Here is a 14,510-nt window from a genome sequence, read left to right on the forward strand (position 1 = left end):
AAGGACAACTGCTTGGTGGAGGTGGATATAGTTGAAATATTAAATGCACAGTTCATAATAGTCTTTCATACTCGTGAATGCAACATAATGGAGAGCTTGAGAGCAGTGGATGATGAGCAGAAGAGACTTGCTGTGAGTGAGGAAGAGGTATATGTGGAATTAAGCAAACTTGATATTAATAAGGCTGTGGGACTTGATGATATATCACCACTTATTTTGAAGGAATATTCCAGGAAGTTGACATCTGCCTTGGCATATTTGCTTAATACGAGTCTTACATTGGGTCAAGCTCCAAAGGAATGGAAGGAAGACAAGATTATATCACTTCATTAGGGAAGTGACAGAACTCGAGCATCAAATTATAGGCTAATCTCTGTGTCACGTACTGTGGTTAAAGTGTTGAAGAAGCTAGTGAGAATTAGGATCCAGAATTGTGTTGACAGAAGTGGTATTATCTTTGATGGAGGGTACAGATTTGCTAAAGGAAGGTCTTGTTTTAATAATCTGCATATTTATTACAATAAGGTGCACTGGAGGAGGAGGAAGATATATATACACAGTGGTATACTTAAATGCCAGATTACCACATGATAAGTTGATAGTCCAACTAGAGCAAATGGGATTAGATATTAGAGAATTAGACCAGAAATTGGCTACCTGATAGGTATCAGCAGGTTGTGAATGAGGGATCAATATCCCGAAGAGGGAAACCCCTATAGGTGTGCCTCAGGAGGTCTGTTTTAGGGCCACTGCTGTTTAACTTCTATGTTAAAGATATTGAGTTATATTTAAATGGGGATATTCAGTTGTTTGCAGATGATGCTAAGTTGGGAAGAAGTATGAAGAGGAAAGAATGTTGTGGCCTTACAAGAAGACTAGACTGATTGAATGGGCACATGAGTGAGGATAACAGTTCAATGTTGTGAAATGTAACATTTTAAAATTTGAAAAAAAATGGAATGTAGAATTTACTCTTGTTGGGAATATATTGTTAGAGACAGATGAAATCAGGGATCTTGGGGGCTGTGGTGGGTAGCAATCTAAAATTTAAAGGATACACACTGCCAAAATTGTGAGGATAACATAACAAATTTGGGGAATAATGCAGAGGTCACTGGCTTGTAGAAGTAAGGAGATTCTGTATACATGCTGCACAAATTTGGCCACCTGGTTTTCAAAAGGACGAGGAGATTGGAAAGGGTCCAGAGATAGTTGACGAAGGTAATTCCCAGTCTCTGGAATGTTGAGTATGAAGAAAGGTTGATTAGATGTAAATTGCAGTTCTAGTGGATAGGAGGAAGAGGGATGATATGATTGAGATGTGCAAGTTGGTAATGGGTTTTTATAAGATTAATGCTGAAGAGGTTTTTTATGAAATGGTGGGAGATGTTGGGGGGTGAACAAGAGGTCATCCCTAGATGTATAAGCTGTATAAGGAGGGTGGGAGAAGGGAGTGAGAAGCAGGTTTTTTGTATGGTAAATTGTGAATGATTAGAATGATTGCAATGACTGCAGAGAATTTTAATATATTTAAGGCCTCAGTATGATGACCTGTGACAAAGGGACCTCCCATGATGAGTCTTTGACTCCATAGATTGGGATAATACTACCACTAATAATTTTTGTTTTGATCATCTCAATGAATGATGAAGAAACACTGAAGGAATAGCTATTTAATAGAATTATGACTGAACAATTGTTCCCTTAGATTCAATCCAGTTCTACTACATAATATTGTCATCCAATGTATATATATATATATATATATATATATATAGCAGACAATTTTCTTGACTCAATAATTTAAAGGATTGAATTATCCAGAACAGGAAAGACCTAGATCAGGCATTTTGGTCATATTGAATGAAACATGGCACCAGATGGGTGCATGCAACCTGGTAATTGAAAATTGCAGCTTGTGGTGAGTGGTGAGGTTAACAGGTTACATGCACTCCTTTGGGGCCATATTTCATTTAACGTGCCTGCCACATCTTTTCTCCTATTGTTGATGGTGGAATACACTCAATTCTGCCCTTCATTTCCTAACATCTATGACTGTTCTGAATAACAGATCCTTTATGGAATCAAGAGAGACTGGATGTGTCATGTTACTTGCTTTAGTTTAATTTCAGTACATTATAGTGAGTACCTACTTTCCACTTTATTCTCTTTTTCTATTTTATATCTCACTCTCTAGATATAAACCAAAGTTTTTAAGCATAACTTCCTGTAACCAATAAGTACAAAAATATATAAAAAGAAAAAAAAATCAATATACATTAGAATTTATAACATTTTTTTCTGTGGATAACTAAAATAAAGGGTGTTATTTTTTGGGGGGAGGTGTTTTCCTTTTGCTCAGGTTTTTCACAGCTACCATGTTGATGTTTAAAAGCTGTTTCAGTAAGAATGACCCATGCTAAAGATGTGGCAGGCATTATTGACAGAGAAGATCATGATATACAAATTGAAATGGATAATGACAAGAGTTTTACTCTGCCAAAAGAGGAATGGTTAGAAAGGTACATGAGGAAGATAAAAAGAATCCACTAATTTCATCTCTTGATACATTTAGTCTCTTTATTAAACCACTTAGCATGACTATAGATTTATCAGCTGAATGCATCCATTATGAAGTCTTGTAATGCTCTATTTGTGAAGCCAACAAGGAATTTCACATCATTCATATATTTAATAGATTTTAATTTCTACATTCAAAATACTGTTATGTTTATACAGTTGTCAAACAGCAAAGTTTGATTTTTACCTGTATATAGTCATCTGCAGCTACATTAAATTTGTCAAATTTCAATGATATTGGTCCTCCATCTGGTAGCCTAATTCTGTATGAACAAACCTGGTTATTAGGATAAGGAAGAATTCCATATGCTGGAGAAGAAATATTTCCGGCAGAACTTACAATTTCTATTTCACATCCTAATATAAAAAACATAAATTGAAAAAACATTGAAATAATCTAATTGTTGCTTATAATGAGTGTTAATCAGTGATTAATGCAATACGCAAAATTCACAAAAACCTAAAGACCTTTGCATGTTTCATTATAAATTGCAAATATTACAATATACATTTTTTAAAATTGATTTTTATGATTTTCTGACTCTTTTAGAAACTCGGGTTTTCAATTCCATAACTTAGCAAAATAAACAGTAAAGTAGTCAAGTACATATATAAATAAAAACCAGACAGAATTAAAGCCATATTAGAAGTAGACTGCATCAGTTACTAAAACAGCAGGACTGAAGGGTGCTGTCCTTTGTAAAATTAAATTGCATTATGGAGAAGTAAGGGGAGTGAAAATGAGTATTCATGATAGCACTTCATAATGCCATTTTACACAGTGGCAAACAAACAGAAGGCAGCTGTGTGCCATGTTAATTGAATTCACTAAAAGAAGTAGAGGAAGCAGGGTACCTTGATTCAAGTCGTGGTGAAAAATTAATTGCTGTGTGGAAGATACATTGCAGAAATGTAATGATGACACAAAACATTAGTGCAACAATGGAAAAAAAAAATGAAAAGCAAGGGACAACATGAAAAAGCAAAGGTACCAGAGGAAAGAGTGCTGTAAAAGGAGTTAGAGAATAAAGGTGACATGAAAACAGGAGAAAAAGATATCCTTGAAGTATGGAGTAATTACTTTGAAAAATTGCTAAATGAAACAAGCAGTGATAGCACAGTGGTAAAAAACACTTGATAGGCATACAGTCAGGAATACATATCCATACTTGAGTAGAAAATGCCATCAAAGGCTTGAAATGTGGAAAGGCAGCAAGAGTAGATATTCGACCAGAAATGCTGAAGTATGGTGGTATAAAAGTCTTACAGTGGCTGCCCTGCATAGCTCAGAAAGCCTGGACAGAGGGGTGAATTCCCGATGATTGGGAGTTCTAATAGCTCTAATAGTGCCCATATATAAAAAGGGAAATAAAACTGAATGTGAGAATTACAGAGGTATTTCCCTACTGAGTGTTCCTGGCAAGATCTATGTAAGTATACGTGAGAAGAACTGTGGAAAAAAAGCTTGGTGAAGAACAAGCTGGATTCAGGCCAAATAGAGGCTGTCAGGATCAGATCTTCACTTTACGACAAATAGTCGAGAAAGCATGGGAATATAACAAAGATCTGTATTTAAGTTTTGTAGATCTGGAAAAGGCATATGACAAGGTGCCAAGAGAGAAGCTATTCAATACGCTACAGTTATATGGTGTCAATGGGGCATTATATCAAGAAATACTTAATCTTTATTTGAGTTGTAAGTCGGCAGTTAGAATTGAAGGATGTACAGGAAGATGGTTTAATGTTAAACCTGGTGTGAGACAAGGATGTACATTATCCCCTCTGTTATTCATTACCTATATGGATCACATTATGAAGGAAAGTGGTATTAAACATGATATCAGAATAGGAGATGTTAATGTCAGCTCTTTGCTTTATGCAGATGATGTTATACTTCTGAATAAATTCGCTACTAGTTTGCACGATTCCCTGACTAAACTGAATAACTGTTGTAATAGATATGGTATGAAGGTCAGCATTAAAAAGACAAAGACAATGAAAATAGGTAGAATTGTTGAAAATGTCAACTGTGTTGTGCACGAGGAACCTGTGGAACAAGTAAAACATTTCAGCTACTTTAGGCACGATTTTTAGTGAAGATGGTAAATTAAATATGGAAATAGACAACAGAATCAACAAAGCTGGTATGGTAGGAAGTCAATTGAATAAATTCATATGGAATAAGAGAGAAATTAGTCGGAACACTAAATTAGCTGTATACAAGACAGTGTTCAAACCAGTTTTAACTTATGGATCTGAGAGCTGGGTCAGAAGTAAAACACTTGACCAAAGACTAGAGACCGCAGATATGAGAGAGCCCTGAGAAAGATTAGAGGCGTGAACAGATGGCATCAATGACAATATCATATTAAAAACAAGGATGTTAGGAAAGAACTTGACATTGTTGGCATCCAGGAGTGCGTTAGCAGAGCTAATCTCAGGTGGTATGGTCACTTAAACAGAATGTGTGAGGAAAGATTAGCAAAACAAGTGTTCTCTGCCAGGTTGGCAGGAAAACGACCCAGAGGAAGACCAAGATGTAGGTGGATTGATACGGTTCAATGGGTCTTAGACGATAGAAATATAAGATCTGATAATGATAATATTGTAGTCTTGACAAGTAATAGACTGATTTGGAGGAAAATTGTAGATAGGAAGTTAGTAATGATGTAAATTTTTCATGTAGTACTATCATATCCTGTACACCCCCTTGAGGGTACATGTCAGGAATTTGATGATGATCAGGTAAGAACATTAACAAGCAAGGACTAGATATAGCAGTTATCCATAGTCCACAAATCAATCATATTTCAACTAAGGCTTGTTTTTCTGCAACCCTAAAATTGATATCCTAGTTATATGCATAATTAATAATAATAATAATAATAATGATACTTCAGAATGAACATTTATTAAGAAAATGTAACAAAGAGATTTTCTGAAAATTGACTTCATATGTGTACTTGATCTAGTGATGATAATGATAAAATGAAACTAAAATTTAAATTTATAACTAAACACAATTTCACTAATGCGAATATTAAAATTAATACACTGGTTTCCATAAATTAAGGAACAAAAAGAAAAACCACAATAACTCAAAAACTATATGATGAATTTTTATGCAATTCAGTAAAAAGCACTACAATATGAAATGTGAGAGAAACACCCACAAAATTATAAATGAATAATATAATTCAGTAAGAAATTGGTAAAATATGCCTCAGTTCTGAATGTTTTTGTGCAGATTCATGTTCAAGTTGATGTCCAGAACTCTGAATTCAGCGTGCTGGCTGACAAATGGTGGTTTGTACATAATCCTTTGTCGCACCCTACATTCGCATTAGGTGAGTGTGGTGGGTTGTCCACTGTGAGTAGCATAGCATTTGCAGTTGACACTCTGTGCTCCCACCTCAGTATGGTATCACTGATTGTTGACATAGAATGGCCCAATTTGTCAACAATTATCTGAACAGATAGGCCTGCAACATTGTATCCTATCACAATGCCTCTTTCAAACTCCATCAGTTCCCTTTTTGCATCCATTTCATCTGAACACAATTGCACTGATCTGGGTGCAGCATATTTTTCCAATTTATACCAGCTACAAACATGACTCGTTACATGGCACAATGCACCCTGACCATGGGGGGGAGGGGGTGTCTGATGACTTCTTTCCAAGCAGTGTAGTTGGTGATTCCCAAAACTTAAGCCAATATGAAAAAATGTAATATCCAAATGGAAGAGGAAGAAATATTCCCTAATATTTTAAAAGAAGGAGTTCAGTATACAGTGGGCAGCATGAGTAGTGGAAAGACACCAGGTGAAGATCAGATACTGACAGAAGTTCTGAGAGCAGGTGGTGAACCAGTCATGATTATGTTAAGTAAAATTAATACATGCTGCCTAAGACAGAAGAAAATGCAAAAGAGCTGGAATAATGCTATCCTTATTATACTTTTTAAAAAGGATATAAAAGGAGATAGAAAGGATATTATAAATTACTGCCTTATCAGTTTCCTTTCAACGATATACAAAATTTTTCCAAAAATCATTAGCATCAGAAAACAAAACAAACTACATTTTTGTCAACCTCCTCCAGAACAAGCAAAAATCAGAAAACACTACAGCACTATTGATCATATTTATGTAATAAGACAAATGAATACCAAAAACCTTTAGGACTGACATTTATTGATTTGAAAAGGCATTTGATTTAATGTCATCATTAGCTATTTTAGCAGCACTAAAAAAATGATATACTTAGTAATATTCAATATTATTATTATTATCATCATCATCCTATGAACCCATGCAGTCACAGTCTCATCAAGGAGGTCCCATTTATCATACACACAGCTCATCATACCATGCCTTAAAAAATTCAATTCTCTGCAGATGCCACGCTCTAAGGCAATGCATTCCAATCATTCACAATTCTCCATGCAAAAAACCTACTTCTCACTCCCTCCTTATACAGCTTCCAGTGATGACCTCTTGTTCTCTCCCAATCTCCCACCATTTTCTGAAAAACCACTTCAACATTAATCCTATAACAACCCCTTACGAACTTGTATGTCTCTATCATATCACCCCTCTCCTATCCATTAGACTGCATTGTCTCATCCTTTCTTCACATTCAACATTCCAGAGATCAGAAACTATTTTGGTCAATGATCTCTGGACCCTCTCCAAAATTGCTTCATCCTTTTGAAAACCAGTTGACCAAATCTGTGCACAATAGTCCGTATGTAGCCTAATCAGATTCTTATACAAGGGAACCATAATCTCCTTACTTCTACAAGATAGTGTCCTCTGTATTATTGCCAGAATTCATTGCATTGTCCTCACAATTTTGGCAGTATGTTCTCTAAATTTTATATCCTTATCAGTGGCAGCCTGTAAATATTTTAAGTGGGGGTACTGCATATACAACATAAGAAACAATAATTCATTTTTTTCTATTCAATAACCAATTTATTAATAACTAAATTTACATATTATAAAAATTTCTTCATTAAAAATATTTCACCCTCACTATGAACACACACCAATAATAAAATTTTATACACAGAAATAACACGCGCAAGCATACAATACTCATATATCTGTAGCGATATACTCATATATCTGTAGCAATATCGACACTGCGTTAGATTGCAATGTATTTGTTTCATGTAATGATAATATAATTCTTTTCATATCTTCAATAGTAACACTCTTCATAAGTCAGCCTTGTATTTATAATAAATAAATAATTATATGTTATTTTAACAGAATAAAATAAGATTTACCAAAACTATTTCACCCTCACAACGAACACACACCAATAATAAAAGTTTCATATCTCACAGAAATAATGCGCATAAGCATACAATTTATCTGTAGTGACACTGCTTGTTGAGCAGTGTCGGATTCACTTGTTTGCACATGTTAAGTGCAGTGACAAGTGCAAACGAATATCGACGAGTCTAGCCAGAACTGACCGAACGTGATAATTCTGACATTGCATTAGATAGCAGTACATTTGTTTCATAATCTAAAGCTTTAATCAAACAATTCCAATTATTAACTATCCAATCAATGTCAAAGCATAAGCTGTAACCTTTAACATGTTGTATTGCATTTATATGATGTTGTAAATATTGTTATTATTTATAAACACAAATAAAATTTAATTTCTTGTTTTTTTTTTTTCCTTGGGGGTGATGCAGTGTTGCAGTGCTTATGTACAGGCCGCCACTGATCCTTATCCATTAATACTCCAAGATCTCTTATCTTCTCCACCTTCAACAATATATCATTACCAAGAATAAATTCTACATCCAACATTTGTTTTCCAAATTTTAAAACATTACATTTTGCAACATCAACTTAGCATTCCCATTCCCATCCAAGTCTTCTTGTAAGGCCACAACATTTGCTCTATTCCTCACAGTTCATCCCAGCTTTGGATCATTTGCAAACAACTGAATATCCCCATTCAAATCTAACCCAATATCTTTAACATAGAAGCTAAACAGCAATGGCACTAAAACAGACCATCTGAGGTACACTGCTAGTGACTTTCCTCTTCCGGAATATTGCTTCCCCATACGCATATATTGGTAATAACACCCAATGATCCTGCAAAGCTCTACTGAGTTTATGAGGTTTTTGTTGGGGGGGGAGATTGAGAGCATCTCAGACATGCTCAATAGGATTAAGATCACGAGATTTTGGCTGGCCAGGCTGGATAGTCTTTTCTTGAAGATATTGGTCCTTTAAGATGATAATACTCGTCTTAATAAAGACAAGCATTATCATCTTATACGATAAATAAATTAAAGATACCAAGAAATTACATTCTTAGTTTAATCCTTTATGAAGTATGGAGGTATAAAAGTCTTACAGTGGTTGCACTGCATAGTTCAGAAGGCCTGGACAGAGGGACAAATTCCCGATGATTGGAGTAGAGCTCTCATAGTACCCATATATAAAAAGGGAAATAAAACTGAATGTGAGAATTATAGAGGTATTTCCCTACTGAGTGTTCCTGACAAGATTTATGCAAGTATAATTGAGAAACAGTTGAGAAGAATTGTGGAAGAAACGCTTGGTGAAGAACAAAGCTGGATTCAAGCCAAATAGAGGATGTCAGGATGAGATTTTCACTTTATGACAAATTGTTGAGAAATCATGGGAATATAACAAATATCTGTATTTAAGTTTTGTAGATCTGGAAAAGGCATATGACAAGGTGCCAAGAGAGAAGCTATTCAGTATGCTACAGTTATATGGTGTCAATGGGGATTTATATCAAGCAATACTTAGTCTTTATTTGAGTTGTAAGTCAGCAGTTAGAATTAAAGGAAGTACAGGAAGATGGTTTAATGTTAAATCTGGTGTGAGACAAGGATGTACATTATCCCCTCTGTTATTCATTACCTATATGGATCACATTATGAAGGAAAGTGGTATTAAATCTGATATCAAAATTGGAGATGTTAATGTCAGCTCTTTGCTTTATGCAGATGATGTTATACTTCTAAATAAATCTGCTACAAGTCTGCAAGATTCCCTGACTAAATTGAGTAACTGTTGTAATAGATATGGTATGAAGGTCTAGACAAAAACAATGAAAATAGGCAGAAGCATTGCAAATGTCAACTGTATGGTAAATGGAGAAGTTATAGAACAAGTAAAACATTTCAACTACTTAGGCACGATTTTTAGTGAAGATGATAAATTAAATATTTAAATAGACAATAGAATCAACAAAACTGGTATGGCAGGAAGTCAACTGAATAAATTCATATAGAATAAGAGAGAAATTAGTCAGAACACTAAATTAGCTGTATACAAGACAGTGTTCAAACCAGCTTTAACTTATGGATCTGAGAGCTGGGTTAGAAGTAAAACACTTGATTAAAAACTAGAAATAGCAGATATGAGAGTCCTGAGAAAGAATAAGGGCGCGAACAGATGGCATCAATGGCAATATCGTATTAAAAATGAGGATATTAGGAAAGACTTGACATTGTCAGCATCCAGGAATGCATTAGCAGAGCTAATCTCAGGAGGTATAATCACGTAAACAGAATGGATGAGAAAAGATTAGCAAAATAACTGTTCTCTGCCAGATTGGCAGGAAAACGACCCAAAGGAAGACCAGGATATAGGTGGATTGATACAGTAAAAAGTGCCTCCTTACACCACAGAAATATAAGATCTGATAATGATGGAGTCTTGACAAGTAACAGACTAATTTGGAGGAAAATTGTAGATAGGAAGTTAGTAATGATGTAAATTTTTCATGTAGTACTATCATATCCTGTACATCCCTTGAGGGTACATGGCAGGATTTTGATGATGATGATGAGGATGATGGTTTAATCCTTTATCCAAGTGTAAGCAAACAAGCTTGCACCTGAACTATTTTCAGGACTGGAGTAACTCGTATAAAGATGCTAATGCTTCTTTATAAGAGTTACAAAGCTCATATCTTTATGGACACATATAATGTAATGCATTAGGGGAAGGGTCACTACCCACCAGTTTTGCTGTTTAAGTGTGAGGTTACCTCTCCAAAAACTCGTGTGATCACTCAGATCTACCCAACAATGAGCGACCTGAGTGATTATTTAACTCAGCGGTGACTCTGCTCAGTGACAAGCTCCCGTACCACCAAGCAGAACTGCTCAAATTCCAGAAAAAGCATCAGCCAAGGAAGCCCTAATACAGGCCACCCCCAATGGATACAAATTCCTTGATGCTCAAAAGCTCCCTAAGGCAAAAACCTTAAGGGAGCAAAAACTCTGCTCCCCACAGAATCAAACCACCAACTGGTTTCAACCTTCATTGAGGTCTCATCAATGGGAGCCAGACCCAGAGGTTATACTAAGGTTGAAGTAATGCAGAAGTCATATTTTCATATATGAGTAACCAAAAGGTTTCACATCTTATTATTAAAATACTCTGGATTAATGACAGTGCAATTTCCCTTGTCTGCTTAGCAATCGTAATAATGCGGTTCTTCTTTTTCTTTGGAAAATGTAAAGCTTTTAATTCAGATCTCAGAATGTTTAGTTTGATAACTTTGCACTACATAAAACCTGCACTAAAAATTTCCAAATTCTGGAAAACAGTGATGAACTCTAATCAATAATCCTACTTTCAAAGTGCAATATGTATCTTTTTATGCATACTATTATTATTACTATTACATAACACCTCCAGGGAGTCCAAAGACTCATCGAGGAAGGGCACCTACTCTACAACTCTCCATATCTACCACCCACAACTACCTTCTTCATATACACCAACACCATCTACTGCCGATCACCACCACTAGTATTTTCGCAGACAATCACAAACATCAATGCCCATGGCAGGATTTGAACCCACAGCCTTTTGGTTGGAAAGCAGATATGCTAACCACTCAGCCAACCAGGCCAAAGATTTTTTAATTACACACACACACACACACACACACACATATATATTATTTATACATATGTTAAAGATACCAAGCTATTTTAAACCTGGTTTTTCTTTAACATTTATTATACCCAAGGTAAAATACTTTCTATATTTATACATATATATATATATATATATATATATATATATATATATAAAATAAATTTCATATGGTGATACAAAGGCCCTGAGTCCCCTTTTTACAAAGATGTACGGTACCACCTCAACCCCCCCCCCAAATTTTATCCTGGCATGGAACTTGTATAGCTGATGAATCAGGCCTATGGCTGGGTCAGTATTCCTGACTGTAATTCGTGTGTTCACAGGGCCGGTTTGCCTGTTTTGCGAGATGAAAAACCCCAGATAAACTGGGGTTTTTCATCTCGGGGTTTTTCAGAAAAAACCTTGCTGTCCACGCCCAAGACTGGCTAACTTGGCTATGGATGAGGAAGATCCTTAAGCTCCTCAAGTTGTCGATGGGAATCGAACCTAGGACACTCCTTCCCCAAGCACATGGTTGCGAAGTGCAAAGCCACTAGGCTAACCGTGTGGACTACACACACACACAGATCCCAAGTTATTGTACATGAATAATTGTTTTTCTTACATATGACTCTATATGAAATTTCCAGATACAAATATCTCAATTTTATGTTAGAGGTAAATTTAAACTCAGTAACTTTTTTCTTTAACCTGTTCTATATCATACACGTTACATCTTGTAAGTAACTGTGTTCTTCTTTGCTTTTGCTTACAACTATTAATGATTGAGTAATCTGTTTCCACAACCCTAACAGTCCGCACAGTTAGCCTAGTGGCTATGCACTTCGCAACCAGATGCCTGGGGAAGGAGTGTCCTAGGTTCGATTCCCATCGATGACACTAGGAGCTTAAGGATCTTCCTCAGCCATAGCCAGGTTAGCCAGTCTTGGGCGTGGACAGCAGGGTTTTTTCCACCAGTTTATCTGAGGAAAAAACCCTGCTGATCATCCCGCAAGCACGCAAAACGGTCCCATGAACACATACGGATTACAGTTGGGAATACTGACCAAGCCATAGGTCTGATTCGTCAGCTATGCCAGTTCTGGAGCCCAGATAAAATTTGGGGGGACTGAGATGGTGCCTTACCTCCCCATAAAGGGGACTCACAGCCGTGTATCGTCATACGATTATATATACAACCCTAACAGTACACATGATGCAAGAGAGTGGCAAAACAGAAGCACTCTGTAACCTTGATTTAGTTCTGTCTTACTTCATGTAGTTTCAGTAGCTCACTGTATGTTGTATTTCACTCTGATAATGTGAAGAGATACTTACCATGAAATATTAATGAGCTATATTAAATTCTTTATTTCATTAGTAATTGGGTCACTATTAGAGGGCAAACAGTACCATCTCCTGCAACATATGGTCTGCGAAAAAAAATAAGTTTCAATGTCAATTGTTAGCAATGTATTATAACTTTAGTGTAATTTTAGTTTGGTCTGGTTGTAATTGAGTATGGCGTGTTTGAGTTTTGTAGTTAATCAATTTGAAGCAATTTTTCAGAATAACAGTTAATGGAGGCAAAAATGGTGGTACAAATAAGGTCATCAAGATGCATGGCATGAAAATTGAGTATGTTGAGTGGTGGGGATTTTACCAAGATGGTTCACTGCCAGGAATGTAATATGTATGTATGTATCGGCAAATGTGGCAGAGGTATTTGTTGAGAGATTAAACAAGAGGAGAGAGAGAGAGAGAGAGGGGGGGGGGGGGATCTGTAGAAAGTGTGATATGATTAAGATGAGGAGTGAAATGAGGTGTGTACAGAATGAAATAAAATGTATGGTGAATAAGAATAGAAGAGTGCAAAAGATTAAAATGAAAGATAGTGGAGAGAAAGAAGTAGTGAATGACTCAAGAATAGCACTGTATGGAGATTCTATCATAAAAGGTGTGGTGGATGAGAGGGTGCACAAGGTATGTTTTTCCAGGAGGGAGAATGACCAGGGTGACTGAGGCACTGGATATGAGAAGAAAACATGTGAAGAAGTCAGCGGTTATGGTTACAAATGATTTAGTTGGGCATAGGGAGAATGCGAGATTGGATATCAGGAGATTACTGAGAAAAGTGAAAGAGAACAATGTGGCAGGTAGGGTATTATATATTATGCATGTAGGATATATTATGCATGTTGTTCAGATATGACAATGATGAATCACCATGTCCTGACTGCACAGTTAGCCTAGTGGTTTTGTGCTTCGCAACCATATGACTGGGGAAGGAGTGTCCCAGGTTCGATTCCCGTCAAAGACATGAGGAATTTGAGGATCTTCATTAGCCATAGCCAAGTTAGCTGATCTTGAGCACGGGCAGTAGGGTTTTTTCCGCCAGTTTATCTGACGTTTTTCATCCCGCAAGCAGGCGAACTGGTCCCGTGAACACACACGGATCTACAGCCATAAATATTTAACCCCCCATGAGGGGCTCAACTCGCCCCAATAGGGACGGGGGAGAAAAAGGGAGGAAACTCCATAAAAATAAATAAATAAAAACCATGAATAAAAGAAGAGGAAATATGATTTAGGAATATAAGTTGGTGAGGTATTGTTACCAGATTAATGTGGATAAGGTATTTCATAGAGTAGAGGGAAGCTAGACTATAACTAGAGGCCATCCATGGAAGCTGTGAGAAGCAGGTTCTTTGCATGGAGAGTGATTGGTTAGTGAAATGCATTGCCTGAAAGTTTAGTGAGTGTGAAAACTGTGAATGAGCTTGAAGCACGGTTCAATGATCTTTTGGCATAAGAGAGTATACACCTCCTGAGACGAATCCTTTGACTCCATGGAGGTCAGATGCTATAATCAGCCTGGTTGGCCAAATGGTTAGCATATCTGCTCTCCAGCCAAAGGGCTGCAGGTTCAAATGCCACTGTGGGCATGTTTGTGATTGTCTGTGAAAATACTAGTGGTGGTAGTAGGC

The 14,510-nt window shown here is 36.4% G+C and overlaps 1 protein-coding gene across 1 annotated transcript in view; it reads right to left on the reverse strand.

Annotated features, from left to right (window-relative positions):
• Positions 1-14,510, reverse strand: part of LOC150095877 (uncharacterized) — a 710,412-nt gene that overhangs the window by 617,926 nt on the left and 77,976 nt on the right. Inside the window, exon 9 of the mRNA XM_090409554.1 lies at positions 2,768-2,937. Within this exon, the coding sequence (XP_090265680.1) occupies positions 2,768-2,937 (170 nt within the window). The remainder of the gene's footprint in view (positions 1-2,767; positions 2,938-14,510) is intronic.

The sequence above is a fragment of the Typopeltis vanoorti genome, chromosome 19, assembly GCF_054136105.1.
Source record: "Typopeltis vanoorti isolate ZY-2024b chromosome 19, IOZ_Tvanoo_1.0, whole genome shotgun sequence".
Taxonomy (NCBI): Eukaryota; Metazoa; Arthropoda; class Arachnida; order Uropygi; family Thelyphonidae; genus Typopeltis; species Typopeltis vanoorti.